This window comes from Halichoerus grypus, chromosome 2 (genome assembly GCF_964656455.1).
Source record: "Halichoerus grypus chromosome 2, mHalGry1.hap1.1, whole genome shotgun sequence".
In the NCBI taxonomy this organism is placed as follows: domain Eukaryota; kingdom Metazoa; phylum Chordata; class Mammalia; order Carnivora; family Phocidae; genus Halichoerus; species Halichoerus grypus.
The window spans coordinates 60,586,486-60,609,245 of record NC_135713.1 but is presented as its reverse complement, the minus strand read 5'-3'; the positions used below and the strand labels follow the sequence as shown (position 1 = coordinate 60,609,245).

Below are 22,760 nucleotides of genomic sequence, written 5' to 3'. Positions count from 1 at the left end.
AGGGGAAGGAAGCTGGCCTAGGGTCGCTCCTGGAATCTCCTACACGCCTGCACGTACGAGGCACGCGTGGAGAGTGGTGGAAGCAGGAGCCTAGATGCCCTTGGGGTGGGGCCTTGCCCACAAGGGTGAAAGTGCTCGTGACCCTGAGGGATATGAATGAATGAATGACAAGACCTGCTCGAGGTCTCAGCGCTCGTGAGTGACAGGGCCGGGGCCAGAATTTGATCCTGGTCATCCAGGGTCTAACACTGTCCCAAAATGTTCACCCCAGCCCCTGCAGCAGATAGAAAACACTCCCAGGTGCCTGTCCGTGCGTAGCCAGTGGTCCCGGCAGCCCAGGCGCGCTGGAGAGACTCTCCCACCCGCCTGCTGGCTTTACACATCAGGAGTTGATGGCACCGATGGCCCTGCCAGCCCAAAACACTGACCTACACATAGCGCTTATTAAAAAAGTTTAATTGTGGGGGAAACCACCACGCGTGTCTGCAGAGAGAAGAGTTCTCTGTAATGGAGCAGTCGCAGGGCTGGCGGTGGGGTGGGGACCAGCCCACAGGTGCGGGGCGGTCTGGGGTCAGAGGGGCCAGAGCCAGCACCTGTCGGGAAGGGCTGAGAAGTGCCAGCCAGGCTCTTGGGCCAGAGAGCGAGAACAGGTGCACGCACACACGTACACACAAGTAGAACAGCCGCTAAAAATATAAAACGTGGCCTAGACTGTACCAAAGAAAGCACAAAGTACCAGCTGTGATAAGCCAACAGCATCCTGCTGGAGTATATGTATCTAGTTCCAAGAGGCTTCCTGTAAAGAAGGAAAAGGTTCCAATCTCTCTGTCCCTTCCCTGCTATATGACCTTGAACAAGTGTCTTGACTTCTCTGAGCTTCTGTTTCCTCATCAGTAAAGTGGTCTTGGCTAACCTCGATCCCATCTTGGTTCTGAGGATTAAACACCATCCTGCCTGTAAAGGAGAGCCTGGTGCATGGCAGGTACCTACCTGGTGAGGCCTTCCTGTCTTTAAGCCAGGCTTTGACATGCAAGGAAGGTGGGGAGGTTGCTGAAGTCCCAGGGGATGGCTCTGGGGCCACAGCAGGCAGTCAGTCTCAGGTGGGCCTTGGTTGTTGGTTCAGGGAGTAATGAAATAGCAACGAAACAGCTGGTCCCTTGATCAGGATCCTGAAGCTCATACCTGAGTTAGGGCTAAAGATGGAAACTGGGGGTCGTTCCCAGCAGTCTTTAGGGAGACAGAAGATGGATTCCAAATGGTGCTGTTAAAGGAAGGTTTTTTTGCTGCCATGCATAGGAAAACTTGGGACCATCCCAAGCATGTCACACAGAGAAGATGATGTGCCTGGTGAGCCCACACATGCTGCTGCTTGATCCCAAGAGCCCCCCGCTGCCCCTAACTGCCGGCTCCGGCCAGGATAGCAAGACAACCAGCAGGAATATATGGCAGGCAGGAGCCCAGGACTTCAAGGAGCCCAGACCGTGGCTCAGGTCACAGGCCTTGATGGCAATTCAGGCAGATGGTGCTTTACACAGAGGCAGCCTTGAGGGACCTCTGTGGGTGTGTCTTGGAGCTGGCCACTAAGAAGGAGACTTCACCTACAGGCCAGGCCAGGGTTTGGTCAGGAGAGTGGGCCCCAGCCGGGCTCCCTGGGTTCTGATGTTGGGTGAGGTGCTTCATCTCTCTGGGCCTCCGTGTCTCCACCTGTGAAATGGAGTAACCCTCAAGGATTATTATGAACGTTCATCAGGTGGGTCCAGATACAGCACTCTGACCAGCACCCTGTACCCAGTAAGTGCCGGTAAACGTGAGCTAGATTATTCGGCTGTTGCTCTCACCCGCCCCCGCACAGGGGCGATGAAGTTTAGCCCCACTGAGGTAATGCGTGGCCAGGGGACAGCACAACCAACCAGCGCAGCCCAGCACTGGGGCCAGGCCCTGCTGCTCCTCCCAGGTGCACAGCAGTGCAGCCCCAGGCTCAGGGGATTGGCTTAGCCCCCTCTCCCTCTCCCACGATGCCCGCGATGACAGGGACAGGGTCATTACATGCTGGTGAAAAAGCCAGACTTGAAAATCAGACTGAACTTGACATTTCTCCGAAGAAGATACACAAATGGCCAATAAGCAGAGAAGAGAAGAAGCTGCTCAGCATCGTTAGCCATCAGGAAATGTGAATCCAAACCACAACCGCTGGAATGGCTAGAACCAAAAAGCAGAGAGCAGTGAGTGTTGTCGAAGATGTGAGGAAACTGGCATCAGCGTGCGCTGCAGGCGGGCTCGTAAGATGGTGCAGCTGCTATGGAAGACAGCCTGGCAGTTCCTCAAAAAGTGAAACCGAGAGTTACCATGTGACCTGGCATTCCGTTCCAGCATAGGACCAAGAGAAATAAAAATATACGTCCACACAAAAACCCGTGTCCACATTCACAGAAGCAGGATTCATAAGAGCCAAAAATGTGGAAACAACCCAGTGCCTCTCAGCTGATGAACATGTCAGCCAAGTGTGGTTTACCCACACAACGGGGTTTTATTCAGCCATAAGAAGGAATAAAATACTCCTCCGTGGTACAAGGTGCTTGGCCCTTGAAAACATGCCACCCGAAAGAAGCCAGTCACAAAGAGCCTCGTACTGTATGATCCCATTCATATAAAATGTCCAGAATAGACAAATCGTTAGCATCAATAGCAAATTAGTATTTGCCAGCAGTTGGGGGGAGTGTGAACAGCAAGTGACTGTTTCTAGGTACAGGGTTTCTCTTTGGAATGATGAATATTTTCTGGAATTAGACAGTGGTGATAATTACACAACCTTGTGAATATGCTAAAAACCAGTGAACGCTGCACTTTAGAAGAATGAATTTTATAGTGCATGAATTATAGCTCAATTTTTAAAAATCAGGTAGATCTGGGTTCAGCTTGCACCTTGCTAGCTGTGTGGCCTTAGGCAAGTTACCTAACCTCTCTGGGCCTCATTTTCCTCATCTAGAAAATGGGCATTAAAAGAGTACTTATTTCCAAGGGTTATTATGAGTATTAAATGAGTGAACTAAAAGTACCCAGCCAGGGTAATGACACAGGGTAATAACACTTAGTAATTATTAGCTGATGTTATTACTGCCACACCATCTGTCTCAACCCAACCATCCGGTCACCTCCCTTTTCCCTTTATAATATAGGAAACCTTTTTACTAATGGGATGCTTTATTTATAAGTATTTTGTAATCCCTGATTTGTAATATTGTATTGGTAATGCAGTTGTGTGTATAAATTCCGATGTGGCTGACAAATACAAGGGAGTCGGTACTCATTATTCTGTATGAATCCTAGCCCACAGTAGTGTTCTCTATGTCACAGCGAGAGAGACGTGTTTTATTTACTGATATCTAGACTTCTACACAGTTTTCGTGCGTTCTGCTTACACTTACCGCCGAGAGCTTTCTGCTCCATGAGTACAGCTCAGGGCAGCCCTAAGAAGTGGGGCAGGGCCTCTGCTGTGCCTGCCAAGGTGGGCATCAGGCCCAGTGCAACATGGGGGCCTAAGGTTGTTTTCATACTGCATGCCCCCACATCAACCCCTCCCTAGGGCCCCCTACTCTGCAAATAGAGTAGACGTGCTGGTCCCCAGGGTGCTAGAGCACTTACAGGGCAAAGGGAGAAAAATAAGAGGAATTCTTTCTTTTTGAAAGAATCTGGGTCCCCGGGGCTGCCTCTGATTGTGTTCATTCACTGGAGTTGTTGTGGGATGGAGAATCTCAGTTTCCTAATGGAATAACTCACGTCACCGTGTAACCCTACTGACTCGTTACTCTCTCCCACCCCCTTCTTTCCTGTGCAGGGAGCATGTTGGGAAAAAGAAATCTGGTAAGAATATTTTGCATTTGCATTCTTTCAATGTTCAACATACCCCTGCTGAGCACCTCTGATCGCCAGGCCCTGGGCACTGCCTGAGGAATACAGCATGTGACTGGGTGGATGGATGGATGGATGGATGGATGGATGGATGGATGGATGCTTGGTTGATTGGTTGATATTCCAGCCTGTTTCCCAAAAAAAGAATTGGAGGTTGTTGCATCCTATACCAAAAAGGTACAGACTGGATAAGACCTGCTGTCTTTCCCTGAGAATGCCTCAGAGGAGTAGGGGAGCCCGATACCCCCTGACCAGATGTAGGGGGTTAGATATCTCTTCTCTGCTGTAGACAGAGGAATGTGGTGCCTCACAGCTGAGAGCATTCTTCCCAGGTGTTGGAAGGGGTCAAAAAAGAAGAGACACTGGGTCTTGAAGAGTGAGCAGGAGCTTGCCACAGAGCGAAGGGCGGCTGGGGTTGAGGAGAGGTGCACAGGTGGGAGGCCCAGCCTCCATGCTTCCCTTAGTCGGCCACTGTTCTGGGCAGTAACGGCCACCCTTTCCAGCACCTCTGGCGCTCACTCCCTTCTCCCGAGCATCAGTGCCCTCCCTTTCCAGCCTCCCTTTTCCACCCTGGAAGGCACAGCTCTTCTCTCTAGAACAATGATGGAGAAAGAGAAGGTGAGGATTCGGGTATGCACAAAGGAATGACTCAGTCTTTGCAGGCCTGGGGTTGACTACTTTAGATTCACAACAGTCTGACCTTTCCTTCCAGCAACCCAGGATTATCTGCCCCCACCCCATATCTGCAAAGTCCCCTGCCCGCAACCCCCACACCTACAGCCAGCATGGTCTTCAGAGCTTCCAGAAGTCTAAGTTCTTGTATGCATCTAGGACTCCGGGAAGATTGAGAGCATTGATAATGATGTAGGGAAAGAGGGGCCAAGCAGAGATCCTGGATGTGAAAAAGGATGCCTCCTCTCATGGCCCTCAGTTCTCTCATCTGTAAAATGGGGATAATAATAGTAATCTATCTTGGCGGGTTATTATAGGATTTATAGTAATATGTACAAAGCACTTAGAACAATGCCTGGCATATTTTAAGTGCTGCATGTTTACTGCTGTCTTTATACTGCTACCATTAATTCAAAGCACATGGGCATCCCTGTCCAAATTCAATGGCTCTGGTCCCTTTACGGCCCCCTGGGTACAAGGCCTATGGTCAGCTTTATAGGGCCCCGGCCATTCTAGCAAGGAAGAGTGGGGAGGAGCTGGGTCTCTTTCCCTCAAGTTCTGGCGTCTGGAACGAACGCCCTCCTTTTCCCAACCAGTCTGTTTACAGCTCCACTTTCGGGTTTAATAGGTACTGGCCGGGGCTATGGCATCCTGTTAAAGCTGCAAATGGTCCTTGAGCTCTGAGCATAATGATATGTTTCTTAGAAAAGAACAGAGAGGAGAAGAGGCACAGCCACTCTTGGGCAGGTCACAGAGTTTCTGGCTTTGAGTGTGCAGAGACATTCCTGGAGGGAACGGCTAAAGGAGAAGAGGAAAGAGACAGCTCTGGTTTGCAAAAACCAAAGTGTCCGGTCAGAACAGGCTTGATGAGGGGACTGGTCTGGAGAAGAGAAGAGGTTCTAATTTGTGGTGACGACTATTACATCATTCACCTGCAATGATGGGGGATGGATTTATTTATAGTTCAGCTGGATGGAAAATAGCATCTTTCTTCATTCAGGCTAAAGACCCATGCTGGAATTAGCCTTATTTTCTTATCTGACCTTTGAACACTTCCTTTGTGTTAGAACTGGCCTTCTTGATTGACTGTGAAAGGGATTTAAGGTTGACAGCCCAAACCCTGAGATTTCTGTGCCAGAACTCTGAATTGGAGAAAGCTCGTTTGTCTCCAAAATTTGCCAATCATGGCCAGCTGGCTGGCTCCTGCAGACTTGGGCTAATATGGGCTCAACTTTTGCTCATCCAGCAGGAAAAAGTCCTCCCACCAAATTTAAGAGGTCATCTGATTATTTAAAGAGCATCTTTCTTCTTGATTTTTCTACCCTTTACTTATTTCAGTATTCTCTAATTTACTGGCTCTTTCCGCAAGACTGGCAGTATAGTGAATTTCTGGAAAGAAAATCCCACTTTATCATTACTCACTGTATTAGTCTGGCTTGGGCTGCCATAAAGAAGATACTATTGAATGAGTGGCTTAAACAACAGAAACTTATTTGCTCACAAGTACAGAGCCTGGAAGTCTGAGATCAAGGTGCCAACACCATCGGGTTCTGCCAAGAGCCCTCTTCCTGGCTTCTAGACTGCTGCCTTCTCACGGTGTCCTCCTATGGCAGAGAAAGAGCAAGAACAAACTCTCTGGTGTCTCTTCTAGTAAGGGCACTGTCCCCATCGTGGGGGCCCCACCCTCATGACCTCATCTGAACTTAATTACCTCCCAGAGGCCCAGCTCCAAATGCCATCCTATGAGAGTTAAGGCTTCAGCATATGAATTTTGGAGGGACAAAATGCAGTCCATGCAGTTATCTTTAAAATTCAAGACATGTCATCATGAATGAAAACATGCCAGTTAGAAAATTCTATGGTACCTTGGGCACTGTACCTCTTGAGAATATTTTATAGCACTTCCTCAGTATTAAAATCACCCTTCCACTGTCAGATTTCTCTGCTGACCTGTTTGTTCTCTTATTCCTGCTGGACCACAAGAATGACGTTCCTTACATGGGAATACTTAGATGTCAAGCTTGCAGCTCCTAGTACTTAGCTACCTGAGTCAACTTCCAGGTATTGCTATTACTACGCATTATAGAGCTTGGGCGCAATATCACTGTCCACCAGTAGGTGTCTCCACTTAGCGCCCAACTGGCCTGAAGCCTAGTTTGAGAATCCTGGTCAAACGAATGATGTTTTCATGAACTGAGTGCTCTGGGTAAAATGAAGGCAGAAGAACTGGTGCTGGGAAAGCAGCCCCAAGCACTCTCTTCCAAACCACTTAACGGCAGGAACTTCCGTGTAAAAAGCTGCTGTCCTAGAAGAACAAGGAGAGGTTGGACACAGACGTGGCCCCTAGTGAGTCTTGGAGGAAGTGCGGCCCCGAGCCCTGGGCTCAATAGCAGATCTCCTCACACCAGCCCAGAGTCCTAAACCTTGCTCCCTGACCTCCTCATTGCCTGCATTGGTGTCTCGTTTGCAGTGAGTCCGTGATTTTCTGATTGTCACTGCCCTTCATTCTCCCAAACCCCCTTGGCAGCCTGGTTGGGAGAGTTGGTGCAGAAATGAGTAGATCAGTCCATTGATCAGAATCCTGAAAACTGGATGTGGTACAAATGTACCACCATCAGTTGTTCAGGCTGAGTGGCAACAATGAGCTTTCTGGACCGAGTAACCAGACTTGACCCTGACTCCATCAAAGCTCTGTCCCTGCTTAGAGGCAAGAAGGAGTCGTTTTGGTTGCCCCTGAGATGGACAGGTGCCTGCTTTAACTGTCAGCATTGTGTGCTCTTAGGAGGAGGCCTGGAGCCATGCAAAGCAGAAGAGTTTCTAGAATTTTCCCTTTGTTGATTCAGTCCACAAATATCCATTGAGTGTCTGTGCTAAGTGCTGAGAGAACAAGACAGACACAGTTATTGATTAAATGTTTATTAAGTACCTACTGTATGCCTGGACAGTGCTCTAAGCCTCTAGGGAATGCAAAGGTAAACAAGATGTGAGAAGTATTCTTACAGTCTGGTAGAAAAAATAGATGGTAAACAAAATAAAATATTATAAGTGCTTTAAAGGAAGGCATTTAAATTTATTTCTGGGGCAAGAAGTCCTTTAAAGGTGAGTTTTAGAATATTCATTTTTTTTCCTTCGGATATTTATTGAGCCTAGTAGGTGCCATCCACATTCTAAGCCAGGGGTTGGCAAACTTTTTCTCTAGTGGGCCGGATAGTAAATATTTCAGTGTTTGCAGGCCACATACAGGCCCTGTCAATAATAATAATAATAATAATAATAATAATAATAATAATTTTTCCTCTTCCTCTCATTCTCCTTTACAACCCTTTAAAAATACAAAAGCTTTCCTGGAGTGCCTGGGTGGCTCAGTCAGTTAGGCATCCAAGTCTTAATTTCAGGGTCCTGAGTTCAAGCCCCACATTGGGCTCCACACTGGGCGTGGAGCCTACTTTAAAAAAAAAAATCTTTCCTAATTCCCCTTGCACCAAAACAGACCATGGGCCCGTGAGCCTTTGGATAGGGAATCCAACAGTAAACAGGAGACTGAGTCCCTGCACTCATGGGGCTTATGTTCTAGAGTGGAAAGACGGACAACAAGGAAACAAGTAAATACACAGAATCTGTGATTTTTTTAAACACTGTGGTGAAATAAAACTAGGTGAGGCACTCAACCCCACCATATAAATTATACAGAATATTGCTCTTGAATTTGGGACTCTCCTTTTCTTGCCTTTATATACATTAAACATATGTGAATCTTAAAAAAAAAACTAGGTGAGGCAGAGCAAAGTGGTCAGAGAAGATCTCGTTGGCGAGATGCCGCTGGAGCGGGAACCTGAACCGTGCAGTTACCCGTGCCACCTTGGGGAGCGTGCAGAAGAAATGACCAGAGGGCTTGGGCGGGGCCCCGTAGGCCACTGGGCTTTTCCCGAGTGAGGTGGAGCCATTGCAGGGTCGTGACCTTTGAGGAGCACGATCTTACACAGCTTTGGAAAGGATCACTGTAGCTGCTGTGTCAAGACCAGATTGTGGCAGTCAGGGCTGGGGCAGGAGACCAGTTAGGAGGCTAAGATTAGGTGGTCCCCACGTGAATGCAGGGGAGAGGAGAAGGCATCCCGAGCATTGTGAACAGCCTATGCAAAGGCACCTTCACGCTTTCCGGTTTTATAGGTACGCCAGGGGTAAGGTAGCCAAAAGACAAGACCGTAAAGGCCAGCAGAGCCCAGGTTGTAGAGAACCTGAGGGCAGTGGGGAGCCATACCAGGTGCTGAGCAGTGAGCAGCGTGGTCAGAGTAGCATTTTTGGAGCGAGCACTCTGCAGTATGGAGGACACACCAGAGGGGCAGGATGGAGACCAGTTACACATGCCATTCCCCCACCACCACCATCCCAAAGAATCCTCACTCAGACCCTGGTGCAGAGCATGGGGCTCCGTGAGGAGGGGAGAGGAGTCAGGTGACGGGATGCTATAAAGAAGGTCCACCCGCATCAGACCTGTGGCTGGGTGAGCAAGAATCCAGACCTGCCTCCAGGTGGCAGCAGAGAACCCCCAGGCAGGAGCACAGCTGACCCAGCCCCCTGACCTGGTGCGGGGAAGACCTGGGCACATCTCTGCGAATTTACCTGACTGTGTAGTGGCTGCTTTTCTCCTGTCTCTCCAGTTCTTTCTGTCGGGTTGAGAGACAAGGAAGCACAGTTGCCTGGAGACAGCCCACCTGAGCGCCAGATTAGACGGGTAGCTGCATTCCTGGCGTTGGGATCCCTAAGGCAGGCTGTATCCTGGGATGAAAGCTATAGACGCTGGTCTCTACCTCTTGCATCCCCTGGGGAGATTGTCCCCAGCTCACAGGGGCCAGGAGCCTCCAGCAAGCCAGCATCTGCCTCCGCTCCCTCACGTGATGGGACCTCTGTGGGCACAGTGCCTGGCGGTTCAGGACACCGTCGACACTTCTGCTGTCAGGAGCTTCTGATCTCATGGGGGCAGCGGGAGGGGCAGTATCCAGCCTGCTCGAAGGCTACTCCCGAATGGCTCGAGTGGCTGGGCTGGCTGGGGTACATTGTCATGCTGGAGGCCAGGAGGAAGTTAGCCCTGCAGCCTGACCTTGGGGGAGGTGCTGGAAGAGGAGAGAAGATAGCCCAAAGAGACGCAAAGAAATCAGACCCAGCCTGACTGGCCCCGGGGGGTGCTCGTGGGGACCCACGGGGAAGGAAAGCAAACGGGCCTCAGACCACCCTTCCTCCCCTAGCATCTTTTCTTTCCTCACCTACCCACACTGTGCCCCCACCACACCGGAGAGCCTCTGAGCCGGGTGGACCTGGTTCAAGTCCCGCTTTGTCACCATCCAGCTGTGGGACCCGAGGCAGGTCACTTGATGTCTTGGAGCCTCTCTTTTCTTGTCTATTAAAGGGGGGTGGCTGTACCCGCCTTCCAGGATGGTTGCATTGACATAGTTTATGTATGATGTGTAGCCTGTGATGGGCATTCATGCGAGGCTCCTTCCCTCCCGACCTGCTCCCGAACCTTCGGTCTACATCTCCGAGGTCTCTCTTCTCTGCTCTCTTTCTCTGTTCCCATACTTTCTGCGCCCAGGGTGGCCCTGGGCCCCTCGCTGGCTCCTGTTTCCCTCCGTTATCCTCAGCTGGGAAGAGCCAAGACTCGGTGACACTTCATCCTGCTACAATGGCCTATTCTGGTTTTCCACATCAGAGATTCAGAGCACATGGTTCTAACAAAGGGCTTTTGTTCTGCTTCTGGATGCCAGAGGCTGGGGTGCCCTGGCATGCTGGTGAATAACTTCACAACCAGCTTTCTGATCAAGAGCCTTGCTTTGTAGCATTTGCCAGTATCCATGGTGTAAATACTCCCGCTGTGGCCAATTTCAAGCTACCAGCAAGGCGTCACCTGATAGAGCTGGGAAGGGGTGCGCAAAATTGCCTAGGGTGAGCTGGCCCTTGCACACCACTCCATTACTGGGTTTGTTTGGACACAGAAATGTGGGATTTCCTGGATATTTCAGTTGTTTATGGAAACAATAAGAGGGAATACTGTGAGTCAGGACTTTCACAAAACCAGGGCCCTGTGGCCACAAATGTCAGGCTGCCCTCCCATCCCATTCAGTCTGCTACTCTCAAAGGCCTGTTCCCTTCTCTTCGGAGTCTCTGAACTTAGATGTCCCTTTACATCACCCATATTGTAGGATATCTTCCTTTATTAATCAGGTATGTCTTAGTACTCAACCAGGACCTCACAACTCCAGAAGGCCCCGTCCACATCGCATCCTGTGGAAACAGCCTCTCCTGGAGCCCCTGTCCACGCCCTTCTCTTCCCGCTGCCACTGCCCTGGTCCAAAGCCACCATCGTCTCCTGCCTGACAAACCCATGACCTTCCATCTGGTTGCCTGCTTTCTTTCTTGCCAGCCTCTAATCCACGCTCCATGTGGCAGCCAGAATTATCTTTCTAAAGATGTAAATCTGCACTTGTCATTCCCTCTTAAAGGCCTTTAGTGGCTTTCTCCTTGAGGGTTAAAAAAAAAATCCAAACTTCTTACCTGCCTGTTCTGACCCATGCCTAGCTGTGTGTCCTCATACAGGACTGCTCTCCTCGCTCACTGGGCTCAGCCCCCTGGCCTCCTCCCAGGCCCCTTCCTATCTGAGAGTCTGCCTGCATCATTCTTTCCCCATTCTCTCATGTCTCCTATTCATGTCCCCTTCTTAGGGAGGTCTTGCTGACCACCCCATTGAATGTGACATCCCCTTTCCCGATCATTCTTGGTCCAGCATCCTAGGTTGTCTCCAGCAATGCAGCTATCAAAAACCAATACTTACATTATCCTGTATACTTATGATTATATAGATCTGTTCATGTGTCTGTCTCCCCAACTACATGAAGTTACTTGAGACTGGGAGTCATATCTGTTTCATTCACTTTAGTCCCCCCCAGCACCTAATAGAGTGTCTGGAATATCACTGGTGACTTCATGAATTCATAGATGAGTGAATTTTGGATGGATGGATAGATGACGGGTGGATGAGTAATGGCAGAGGGATGAATAGATGGAAGGGAAGATTGATACGAGTGAGTGCACTTTCCCACTAGGCCGTCAGCTTCTTCAGGGCAGGTACCATAATCTTGACGAACTCTGAATCCCCAGTGGCTCACACAGTGTCTGCATTGAATAGGCACTTGGTAGATTTTGGTGGTTACATGAGCAAATTAAGAAAATAATGAATAGATGAGGTGACCTTTGCGATAAATCCTATAATAGCTTCTTTCTGTCTTTGAAGTGTTCTCCTGACCCACCCTACTCCCCGGGCTCCTGCTCCTTCATGTGTGGGGTAGTGGCTAGAGGTGACATCTGATAAGGTTTTATATCCATAGGGGGTGACCTGACCTCAGTGGACCCCATGGTCCTGGAGCAGTATGTGGTGGTGGCAGACTACCAGAAGCAGGAGAGCTCGGAGATCAGCCTCAGCGTGGGGCAGGTGGTGGACATCATCGAGAAGAACGAGTCAGGTAGAGGAACCAAGCCACCTCCCTCCTTGCCCTACACTGTCACCAAGCCCCTAGGACAGGAGATATTTGGAAACACAGAAACTGCAGTGGCTGACCTGAGCTGGGCAGTTTCCACAGGTCTAGCTGACACCCTCTTAGAAAGCTACCCCTGTTTGATCACAGGGCTCAAATATCCCACTTGGTCACAACTCACCAGCATCCTGTTGGATCAGTTGTTACTGATTTATTCTGAGGGTCGCTTTTCATGAATGTGTCTTCTGGTTGCAAAGCACTTGGAGACACGGAGTCCAGCATCCCACTGGAAATTTGCCTTTGGTTACCACGGGAGTCTCCGTGAAGGCTCCATCAGCTGTGGGCTCTGGTGGGATGGACACATCACCTGTCTCCTTGGCCCACCTGTCATCACAAGGACCCCTGGTCATGTACACTGGCCAGGTCTGGGACAGAAGGTGGTATGATCAGACACTTAGCCTGAGTTTCCATCTGAACTCTGCATTTCACAGCAGTCCAGCTTGCTGCTTCTCTCTGGCCATCCATTCTCTCATATGCAAAATAGAAAAAGCTTCAGGGCACCTGGGTGGCGCAGTCGGTTGAGTGTCCGACTCTTGGTTTGGGCTCAGATAACGATCTCGGGGGGTCGTAGGATCAAGCCCTCTGTCAGGCTCCACGACCAGCCCAGAGTCTGCTTCTCCCTCTCCCTCCACCCCTCCACCCCCCCCCTCAAAAATAAATAAATAAAGCTTTAAAAGAAAAAAAATAGGGCGCCTGGGTGGCTCAGATGGTTAAGCATCTGCCTTTGGCTCAGGTCATGATCCCAGAGTCCTGGGATCAAGTCCTGCATCGGGCTCCCTGCTCAGCGGGGAGCCTGCTTCTCCCTCCGCCTCTCTCTCTCTCTCTCTCTCTCTGTCTCTTAGGAATAAATAAATAAAATAAAATAAAATAAAAAAGAAAAGAAAAAAAATAGAGGGCGCGCCTGGGTGGCTCAGTCGTTAAGCATCTGCCTTCGGCTCAGGTCATGGTCCCAGGGTCCTGGGATCGAGCCCCGCATCGGGCTCCCTGCTCAGCGGGAAGCCTGCTTCTCCCTCTCCCACTCCCCCTGCTTGTTGTCCTGCTCTCTCTGTCTCTCTCTCTGTCAAATAAATAAATAAAATCTTTAAAAAAATAAAAAATAGAGAAAGCTTCTACTTCAAAGAACTGTTACAAGGATCAAATGAGATGCTACCTAGCGTGTGCCTACACCTAGGCCCAGCACACAGTCGGTCCTCAGGAATGTGGGTTTCCTTTCCTCTTGCCTTCCTTAGCCACAAAGCAACCACTGGCACCACTGAAGGCAAAGAGCAAGGAGTAGGGATGAGCATATTCTCTCCAGGAAGAAGTGGCATAAACCCACTGGCTTCGTTGTACCTAAAATGTGACATTGCCTAATAATATCATTAGCAGGCCAATGTCTGTGACACCCCAGTGGCTAGTTATGGGCCAACAAATAGAGAGGAAAGACTATGTTTGCAGCAGCATCTGGATCATGTTACCATTAGTCATGAGATCAGCATTAGCCAACCAAATTCTTTAATTAATACAGCAACTGCCATCCCGCATCACAGCTGAAGAAACAAGACTCCAAGTACTGTGCTTATTCACCCAGGATCTCACGACAAGTTACAGAGCTGGAATTCCAAACAGTTCCAGCTGGCTCCGAGGCCAGGTGACTCTCTAATTCCTGGGAATGAGTATATGCAGATGATCTAATTATTGGGAATGAGTATATGCAGATTATGGGTGTGGCTAGGATGCCCCGCAGGGACTAAGGAAGGCAACCCCTCCCCGCCCCCCAGCAGCCTGTGTGCCTGAAGTCGGGAAGAACACGTTGCTGGGGGAAGAGTAGGAGCTAGGATGGGGTTCCTGAGGAGAAGCCTGGTATGTCCAGAGGCAGTGGAGGAAATGGGGCCCACAGAAGGTCACATCTTCCAGTGGCCAACAAACTGGTAACATTTATTTTTAATTATATTTTACTGACCCAAGTAATATGTGGACACATTCTTCTTAAAACATTAATGATAAAGTTAAAATCTGTCCTTTCCACTGGCTTCATTCAACCTTAGTCTGCTTTCCAAACCCCAGATAGACTTTCTATCAGTTTACTATGAATCCTTCTTGATAATTGTATAAACACATACACATATATGTATGTGTGTGTCTTCATGCATATGCATGTATACACATGTGTGTTTGTATGTGGTCTATATGTCTACATGTCTGCACATGTGTGCCCATGTGTAGATGTAGAACCATATGCACACACTATATTTTGCGTGTGTTGATATAATTTTGTAGTTTTTTTAACCCCGGTGGTATCATTCTGTTACATTTTGATCATTTTGATCTGCAACCTGCTTTCTAGTCAACATTTAGCTCTTCTTATTCCTTCAATATCTACATACTATTTGATCTGAATAAACCGTGTTTTTCTCTCGCGTGAACAATGTATGCATGCACACTGGTGAGTGTTTCTTTAGGTTAGATACGAGACATAGTACAGAAACATACGTACACAGATTTTGAATTTTAAGATACTGCCAAACGACCTGCCTCCAAACTGGCCATGGCAATTTACTCTCCCCCTAGCAACAAGGAGGGATTAGGGCAGATGGTTGAGAGCTGAGACTTTGAGGCTAGGACCACCTAGGTTTGAATCCTGGCTCTGGCGCTTTCCTTGTGACCTCTCTCTGAGCCTCGGCTTCCTCAGCTGGAGAATGGGGCAGTCGCATGCCACCACAGAACTAGTGTGAGGATCCAGCCTGTCAGAAGCAGATGTGAAGCGCTGACCCAGTCTGGCGCACATTGCTGTCATTGTTGTTCTGTTGTGACAGTTTGCTTAACCCCCACACAAATACCTACAAATAGGAGTTCTTAGGAAGACATATGACATACCTTCTAGTTTCTCTATTTGTCCATCCCGTTCACTCACTCACACACATGCACACAGTTCCCAGCCACGAAAACTTGTATTTTTTTATTTTTTTTTAAGATTTGTTTATTTATTGAGAGAGTTGGGGGGGAGCAGAGGGAGAGGGAGAGAGAAAGTCCCAAGCAGACTCCCTGCCAAGCGTGGAGCCCAGTGCAGGGCTCCATCCCACAACCCTGAGAGCATGACCTAAGCCAAAACCAGGAATCAGATGCTTAACCGACTGAGCCACCCAGGCGCCCTCCCAAAACTTATATTTTAAAAGGAGTGTCCAGTTGATTAAAGCAGCTGACTTGCACTTCAGGGAGGTCAAAAGCAAAGGCCTCCCTGTAAGACCAGGAAGGCTGCTCAGTAGTCTGCCCCTTCCTTCTCTTCTTTTTTGGGGTGTCCAGGGCTTGGAGCTGTGTGACCTTGGGGAACAAATCCTGTTTTCCTTTTTCCTTTTTTTTTTTAAGATTTACTTATTTATTTTAGAGAGAGCATGCATGTGAGCAGGGGGAGGGGCAGAGGGAGAAAGAGAGAGAGAATCCCAAGCAGACTCCCCGCTGAGTGTGGAGCCCAGCATGGGGCTCCATCCCAGGACCCTGAGATCATAACCTGAGCCAAAACCAAGAGTCGGATGCTCAACCAACTGAACCACCCAGGTGCCCCCAGATCCTGTTTTTCCATTTATATTCTGCAGAGCCAGTTGGGCCATGTGTTAATTTACCATTGCCGTTGTGCCCAATTACCACAAACTTAGTGGCTTCAAACAACATAATTATCCTACAGTTCTGTAGGTCAGAAGTCCAAAATGGGGCCCACTAGGCTAAAATCAAGGGGTTGGCAAGGCTGAGTTCCCATCTGCAGCTTCTGGAGAGGATCTGCTTCTTTGCCTTTTCCAGTGTCTAGCGGCCACCCCATCCCTTGGCTCATGGTCCGTGCCTCCGTCTTCAGAGCCGTGCTGCCCCTTTCTTGTCTCCTCCGCAGCCGCATCTCCCTCGACTTATTCTGCCCTCCCTATAATAACATGGGGCCCACCCAGATCATCCCAGATTGCCCCCTATTTTAGTTTGGCTGCTTTGCGACCTTAGTCCCAGCCTGCAACCTGAATTCCTCTGTGCCACGTAATTTACCATATTCACAGGTTCCGAGGATTAGGACACGGACATCTTTGGCGAGTCATGATTCTGTCCACCACAGGGTACGAGCTCTTTCTCTAAAGAAGGAGGGCCTGTGGGTCTGGGTGAGAGGCCTGTCAGCAGTGACACTGCAGCCAGATTGACCCTGACGTGAGCAAATGCACAATCAGTGTCTCGGCCAAGTCATTAGAACAGTGGCTTCAGCATCAGACAGCCCTGGCTGCACCCAGCAGCTCTTGCCTAAGCCGTGTGAACTTGGACAAGTCTACTAACTTCTTAGAGCCTAGGTTTCCTCATCTGTGCCATGGGGACGATAATGTGAAAATTAGACAAAATAGTGCAAGTAAAATGGTTAGTGCCTTGCATACCTTAGTGCAGATAGCTACGTTCTTTACTGTCGTCATTCAGGATGACCTTTCAGTCCCCTGTCCCAGACTCAGGAGTGGGTTTCTTGTTAGGCTGCCCTGAGCAGTTAACACGGGGAGCTGTGTTCCACAATAAAATGGCGACTTTCTCGCCCTACCCTGAGCGTTGACTTATGTAGTGGCTGAACGTGTTACTATATTCCGACCCCCAGACTTCACACCTAACCCAACTAACCTCAGTCTGCACTCTCATTTTCCCAGGTTGGTGGTTCGTCAGCACTGCCGAAGAGCAAGGCTGGGTCCCCGCAACCTGCCTGGAAGGGCAGGACGGTATGCAGGATGAGTTTTCCCTACAGCCCGAAGAAGGTAGGAAGGAGCTGGAGCCTTGCGCTTGCCGGAGAGACCTGTGCTGGTCCCATCACCCATGTGGGGACCTCCTTACCCAGCCCGTCCCTGCTCTTCAGCCTCTGCCCCCAAGTCTCATTGGCTCGCTGGCTCAGGACATGAAGCCAGGCCATGGGGTTGGGGCTGACAGCAAGCCTGCCCTTTCTTAGGGGCTTTTGGGAGCCAACCCAGGTGAGCCTGGCCAGAGCTGGGGCCCTAACACCTCCATGGGACCCCAGGAGGGCCCCAGGCTGATCACCATCTGCACCTCACTATTCTTTCCTTGAACTATGCTGGTGGCCAGGATGCTGGGGCTCCTACCAGCTCATTTGCAAGACAGCTGAAGCTTTCTATAAGCTTTCTGTGCTTTCTCAGTGACCCGGGCATCAGGATTAGGGGGGACCCTCTCCACTTACACACACACACTTCCGTTTCTAGGAGAACGTACCCACCAAGTGTCCCAAAGGGTAGTTCCTGCAAAGCCAGAAATACTACCACCCAACTGACTCCCGATTTCCCCACTAGGAGCATTCCTGAAACCAGAGGACAAGTTCATCTTAGCTAATAAACAGAAGGTTTTGAGAGCCAGACAGGCCTGAATATGAATCAGCTGCACCATTACGGGCTGAGTCGGGCCAGCAGCTTAACCTCTCCCTACTTAGCCCCCTCCTCTAAAAGTGGAAATGATGATGTCTATATCATGGGATTTTTTTTCTTAATTAAATGAGATTCCATATGCAAAGCATTTGCCAAAGAAGCTGAAACAGTAAATAACCAGGAACAGTTAATGTACAGCTGTGCCTTATCCCGGGTTGAACATCTGGGGCTTTTAGCTGACTGTTTGGGGGAAAGCACAAAACCATTTCTGTGTTTATCAGGAAAGTGGGTGAGAAGAAGGGGGATATTTCTGTGCTCAAAGGTTAACAAACAAATGTGTATGTGGCTTTGCATTTAGCGTTATTAGGGCCAGCACCCCTCAGAGTAAAATGTCTGTTGGTTTGCTCAGTTTTGTGGGGCCCTCCAGGCACTAGGGGCTGGGCCAACTAAAAGAATCAACTCAGATTCAGGGGTTGTGATATACTGCATTGAAACTGTAGCTCCCTTCGACAGTTAATGATGACCATTACGGGCATCCCTCTGTAATGGAATTGATGATTAACCCCATTTTACAGATAAGGAGACAGGCTCAGAGAGGTAGAGACACCTGCCTGGGGTCACACAGCCAGAAGATGGGAGAGATACCACATTTTCCTAAGTCTGTACATTTTTCTTCGCCCTGACACAAGGGCTTCCCTTAGTGCCTCTTTGTAAGTCATGCTAGGAATAGAATTATGTCCATGGTGGCCTCTGCACCCAAGTCCAAGGTTAATACTCAAGAACTTGGTCCTTTTAAGACACCTGGGGCTTGGCATAGGCTCAGAAATAATTACTCCTAAATGGGAACACGTGCTTGGTGTCCCCTTTGCCTCCAGACACTGGAAGTGCCTTCTCCTCACCTCTGCCTTCTGCCCTTCACCTCCACATGCTGCCTGTCCAGTCTCGTGGAGGTACTGGTCTTTGCCCCGGCCCGTGGGCCGCCGCCGGACTCTGGGGGACTTGTATGCCATCAGCTGGCGTCAAGGTGCCTACCTTGGGGGTTTCTTCCCTGGTCGGTGTTTGGAGCCAGGTCCCTGCATCTGCATGCGCCTTCCTGCTCGGGGACTGCCCGTGCCTGTTGCATGTGAGGAACTGACCTTGTCTGTACCCTGTGTGTGTTGGCATGTAGGTCTGGGCAGTCTTTCTCAGCCTGGGGCTCTAAAGTTTCCCAGGTTAAAAAATAATGCCTGGGGCCTCTCTAATGCTGAGCCAGTGACCTGTTTCTGTCATCAGACACATTATGAGGGAAAGAAAGCCATGTCAAACTGTCCTAAGCAAAAAGGAAAGTGTACTAGCTCATCCCTGAAAAGTCTGGGAAAGGACTAGCTACAAGCATGGCTGGATCCGGGGGCTTGAAAACGTTGCCGGGACCTGGGACTCCCTCTCCCCACCTCTGCTCTGCTGTCGGCCTTGCTGACACTGTTTTCTCATGACAGCAATTCCGGATACCTTTCAGGGATTCAGGGATACCCACCCAAGGAAGTGCTTCTTCAACACAAGGCCTAGGACTGGGGCTGACTGACCTGCCTGGGTCACATGCTGTCCCTGAACCCATCACAGTGGCCAGGGGAATACAGCACTTTGGCCAGGGCAGGGTCATGCGTGCTCCCCCTCCCCCGGGCAGTGGTGAGGTCAACCTTACCCAGACTGTGTGGACAGAGGCTGGTGGCGCCAGCAGAGGAAGAGCAGACGGCCGCGAAGCAGGCAGGGTCAGCGGGCACCTGCCAGCAGTCTGCGTGGTGTCCCACCTTGAGCTTTGTTAGGGATCGCTGAGTGTTTCATGGAGCCCAGGGAGACTGTCCCTGTGTAATTCAGCTGAAGGATCGGGCCCCACGGGAGTCCAGGGCCCACAGGACTGCCTGTATTTAGTCTAGGACCCAGGCAGCACCCCTTCCCCCCCAACCAAATAGAACTGCCATGCATCTGCGGGCTTGCATGACCCCCCTGCACCCTCACAGCTCCCACACCCCACCCTGCAGCCACCATGAGTGAGGGAAACAGCTAACTCTGCTGTGCATGGGATCTGTGTAACTCGAGTCAGCTCAGCCCCCACAGAGCAGGTCAGTGGGCTAGATCAACCAATAAATAAACTCCCCGTGTGTCTGCCGCCTCCCTCGACACCAGTTGGACAGGCCACAGGCAGCCTGTGGTGTTTTCCCAAAGAGAGACCTGCCGTCAACACCCACAGCCCACAGCTGGCTCAGTCACTCCCTGGGGGCTGGAACGTAACCAAAACAGGAAAGCCCTTTCCTCTCCTTGCCTGGGTCCGCTGGGACACGCATCCGTTCTGTCTCAGCAGTCACTGCTGACAGGGTGGAGCACGGGAGCTCTTCTCTTGTTCTCGCGAGGACCCTGCCGGAGTGTGACAATGAGCAGTCTCCCAGCAGAGCCTGAGCAGTGGTCCCGTGGCTTGGAGGGGAAAGAGTGGGGAACCATGGAGAGTGACCCAGTTACATTAATGAAAATTGAAGCAGGCAGTGATTTTACCATATGTGTGTATATGTATATATGTGTGTGTGTTTATATATAAAATCATGATGTGGCACACTTAGAACTGAGACAGTGTTAAATGTCAATTATATCTCAATAAAAAAACCCAAAACATTCAAAATAAAATTGAAGCTTCAGGCATGGTTGGATCCAGGGGCTTGAAAATAATTAATGAAAAACCAAGATCAGTTACCAGCTAGGTAACAAAATTGCTTTAAAAATTAAAAAAAAAAAGAAAGATGGGGCGCCTGGGTGGCTCAGTCGGCTAAGTGTCTGCCTTTGGCTCAGGTCATGATCCTGGAGTGCTGGGATGGAGCCCCATGTCAGGCTCCCTGCTCAGCGGGGAGTCTGCTTCTCCTTCCCCCTGCTCATTCTCTCTCTCTCTCTTTCTCACTCTCTCTCAAATAAATAAATAAAATCTTTTAAAAATTTTTAAAAAGAAAGAAAGTTACTTGCTGTCACCCCCTTGATAATGATTTCAGCCTGAAACTATCTGCTGCCAAAAGTCCAGCTCATCCCTGACCCCTCTACCAGCAGGAACTGTGGAGGAGCCACAGAAGAGTTAACCCCCTCTGGCATGAGCAAGGTGACTCTCACCAGGCCCTTCATTTACTAAATATTGACTAATTAAACAGTTACACAGTGTTCCCGGTGCCATGCCCAGTGCTAGAGACAGAGAAATGAATGAGACAGACACAAATCCCTACCTTCATGGTGTTTATATTCTAGCAAGGAGCACAGACACAAAATGCAATAAATAAGTAAATTATATGCTGTGTTAGAAGGCAATTCCTGGTATGGGGGAGAAAATAAACCTAGGTAAGGGGGATGAGGATGCCATGGGTCTGAATACTGCATAAAGCAAGGTCCAGGAAGGTGATCTTGAAGCACAGCTTTGAGGAAGGTGAGGATGAATGTGTGACACTGAGGGATTTCAGAAGGATTGGGACCTGACCTTTGTCCTGCATCCTGTTCCTGCTTGCACAGGGTCATCCAGACCCAAATGAGGGCCTAGATGGTCCCCAGAAATTTCTGGAGGAAATCCTTCCCTCTGATGGACAAGGCATCTCGTGGATCACAGCCTTGGCCATCAGCATCTCAGGACTCTCACGGTCCTTGACTTAACCCAGCATCCCTTTGTTCCCACAGAGGAGAAGTACACAGTCATCTACCCGTACACAGCTCGCGACCAGGATGAAATGAATCTAGAGAGAGGGGCCGTGGTGGAGGTCATCCAGAAAAACCTGGAAGGCTGGTGGAAGATCAGGTACCTGCTGCAGCTGGATGGGTTTCAGGTCACAGGGTCTCTGGGTGCCCAGAGGTCTACATGTGATTGCAGATGGATGGGATAAGGTTTTCACCTGAGCCATAAAAGGATGCTTCTCCTCGGTGCCCTTTGGCCTCCCTCCCTATCCAGATCCTTCTCTAAAAATCCATAATAAGCAAAACCTCCAAACACACAGATGGCAGTAACCCCATTGAGCTAGACTGGTTTCTACCTGCACGTGTTTCTCGTAAGGAGAAGCTGTGCTGCCCTGTGTGGGCGATTTCCCACCCCAGTCCCTGCTCTGAGACCAGTACGATGCATAACACCACAGGGACTGTAACTCATCCTCGAGCTGATCATGTGTCCTCATCTCAGAATCCAGTAGTAAAAGCAGGAGACCGGCTTTCAAGCTCTCTGTCACAGCTCTTTCACGACGTGATGAATCAGCACCCCATGATTATATAGGGTGACCAACTCATTCTGGCCTGCCTGGCACTTTCCCAGTTTTGGTAATGAAAGTCCTGGGCACCCCTCCTTGGTCACCCTAGTAGGCAGCTGTGGCCACAAGAAATTAGAGCAAGGAAAGAAGCCTGAGGTCCCTGGGACCTGGTGTCTGTGCAGCGATGTGAGGCAGGGCATTAGGGCCACTCATAGGGGGCCAAGCCTGTGGCACTTCGTTCATTCACTCAACACACACACACCAAGAATGTGTTCCGGGCCAAGCCCTATTCTGGGAGTTGGGGAGTCGACAATGAGAAAGACATAGTTGTTCACAGCAGAGGCACAGAAATCAGGCTCAGTTATGGGGCAGGGTGGTCATGTGTGGGGATCTGGAGCACCGAAGAGGGGCTCCTCAGCCCGGGGGTCAGGAAGGCTTCCTGAGAGGGGGTGCTGAGGAACTGAGGTTTGAAGCAGGAGTGGGGACAGTGACACCTAACATAAGTATAGGTGGTGTAAGCTACATAACAATTATCCCAAAATTTCATGGCTCTAGAAATCAGGAGTGGTTTCACTGGGTCCCTCATGAGGTTGCCGTAGGACATCAGTGAGGCGTGCCATCATCTGAAGGTTCAACTGAAGCTGGAAAGAGACAGAGCCCGGATTTAAACTAGTACCTTTCTCACCCAGAGCCACTCACTTCTGCATGTGTTGCTGTACTTACGGCTTTGTGACCTCAGACAGTCAGCTGTTTCGTACTGAGGGCCTGGATCGGATGTAGCATGACGTTTTCCAGTGAGGACAAGATTTACTCCCTCTCAGAGAGTATTTTAAGATTGAAAGACATCAAATTCTGCAGATTCCTCTCTCCTAGAAATTGGCTTCCAGTTATAAAGGAACTTTTTGTCATCGAAACACAATGCCATTTAGTTCTTAAAGTGATTCCTGACAAGAGATTTGGCCTTGCCATATGTCATCTCTAGTCATTTAGGTCTATTTAACTGT

General features: G+C 49.7%; 1 protein-coding gene across 2 annotated transcripts in view; it reads left to right on the top strand.

The window, feature by feature from the left end:
- SH3PXD2B (SH3 and PX domains 2B) overlaps positions 1 to 22,760 on the top strand; it is a 102,223-nt gene that overhangs the window by 61,066 nt on the left and 18,397 nt on the right. The window contains exons 6-10 of one of the 2 annotated variants that reach the window (XM_078066874.1): positions 3,836 to 3,861; positions 11,958 to 12,092; positions 16,802 to 16,906; positions 18,462 to 18,545; positions 21,200 to 21,321. In XM_078066874.1, coding sequence (XP_077923000.1) covers positions 3,836 to 3,861; positions 11,958 to 12,092; positions 16,802 to 16,906; positions 18,462 to 18,545; positions 21,200 to 21,321 — 472 coding nt within the window. The remainder of the gene's footprint in view (positions 1 to 3,835; positions 3,862 to 11,957; positions 12,093 to 16,801; positions 16,907 to 18,461; positions 18,546 to 21,199; positions 21,322 to 22,760) is intronic. The other variant, XM_078066875.1, reaches the window with a different exon arrangement.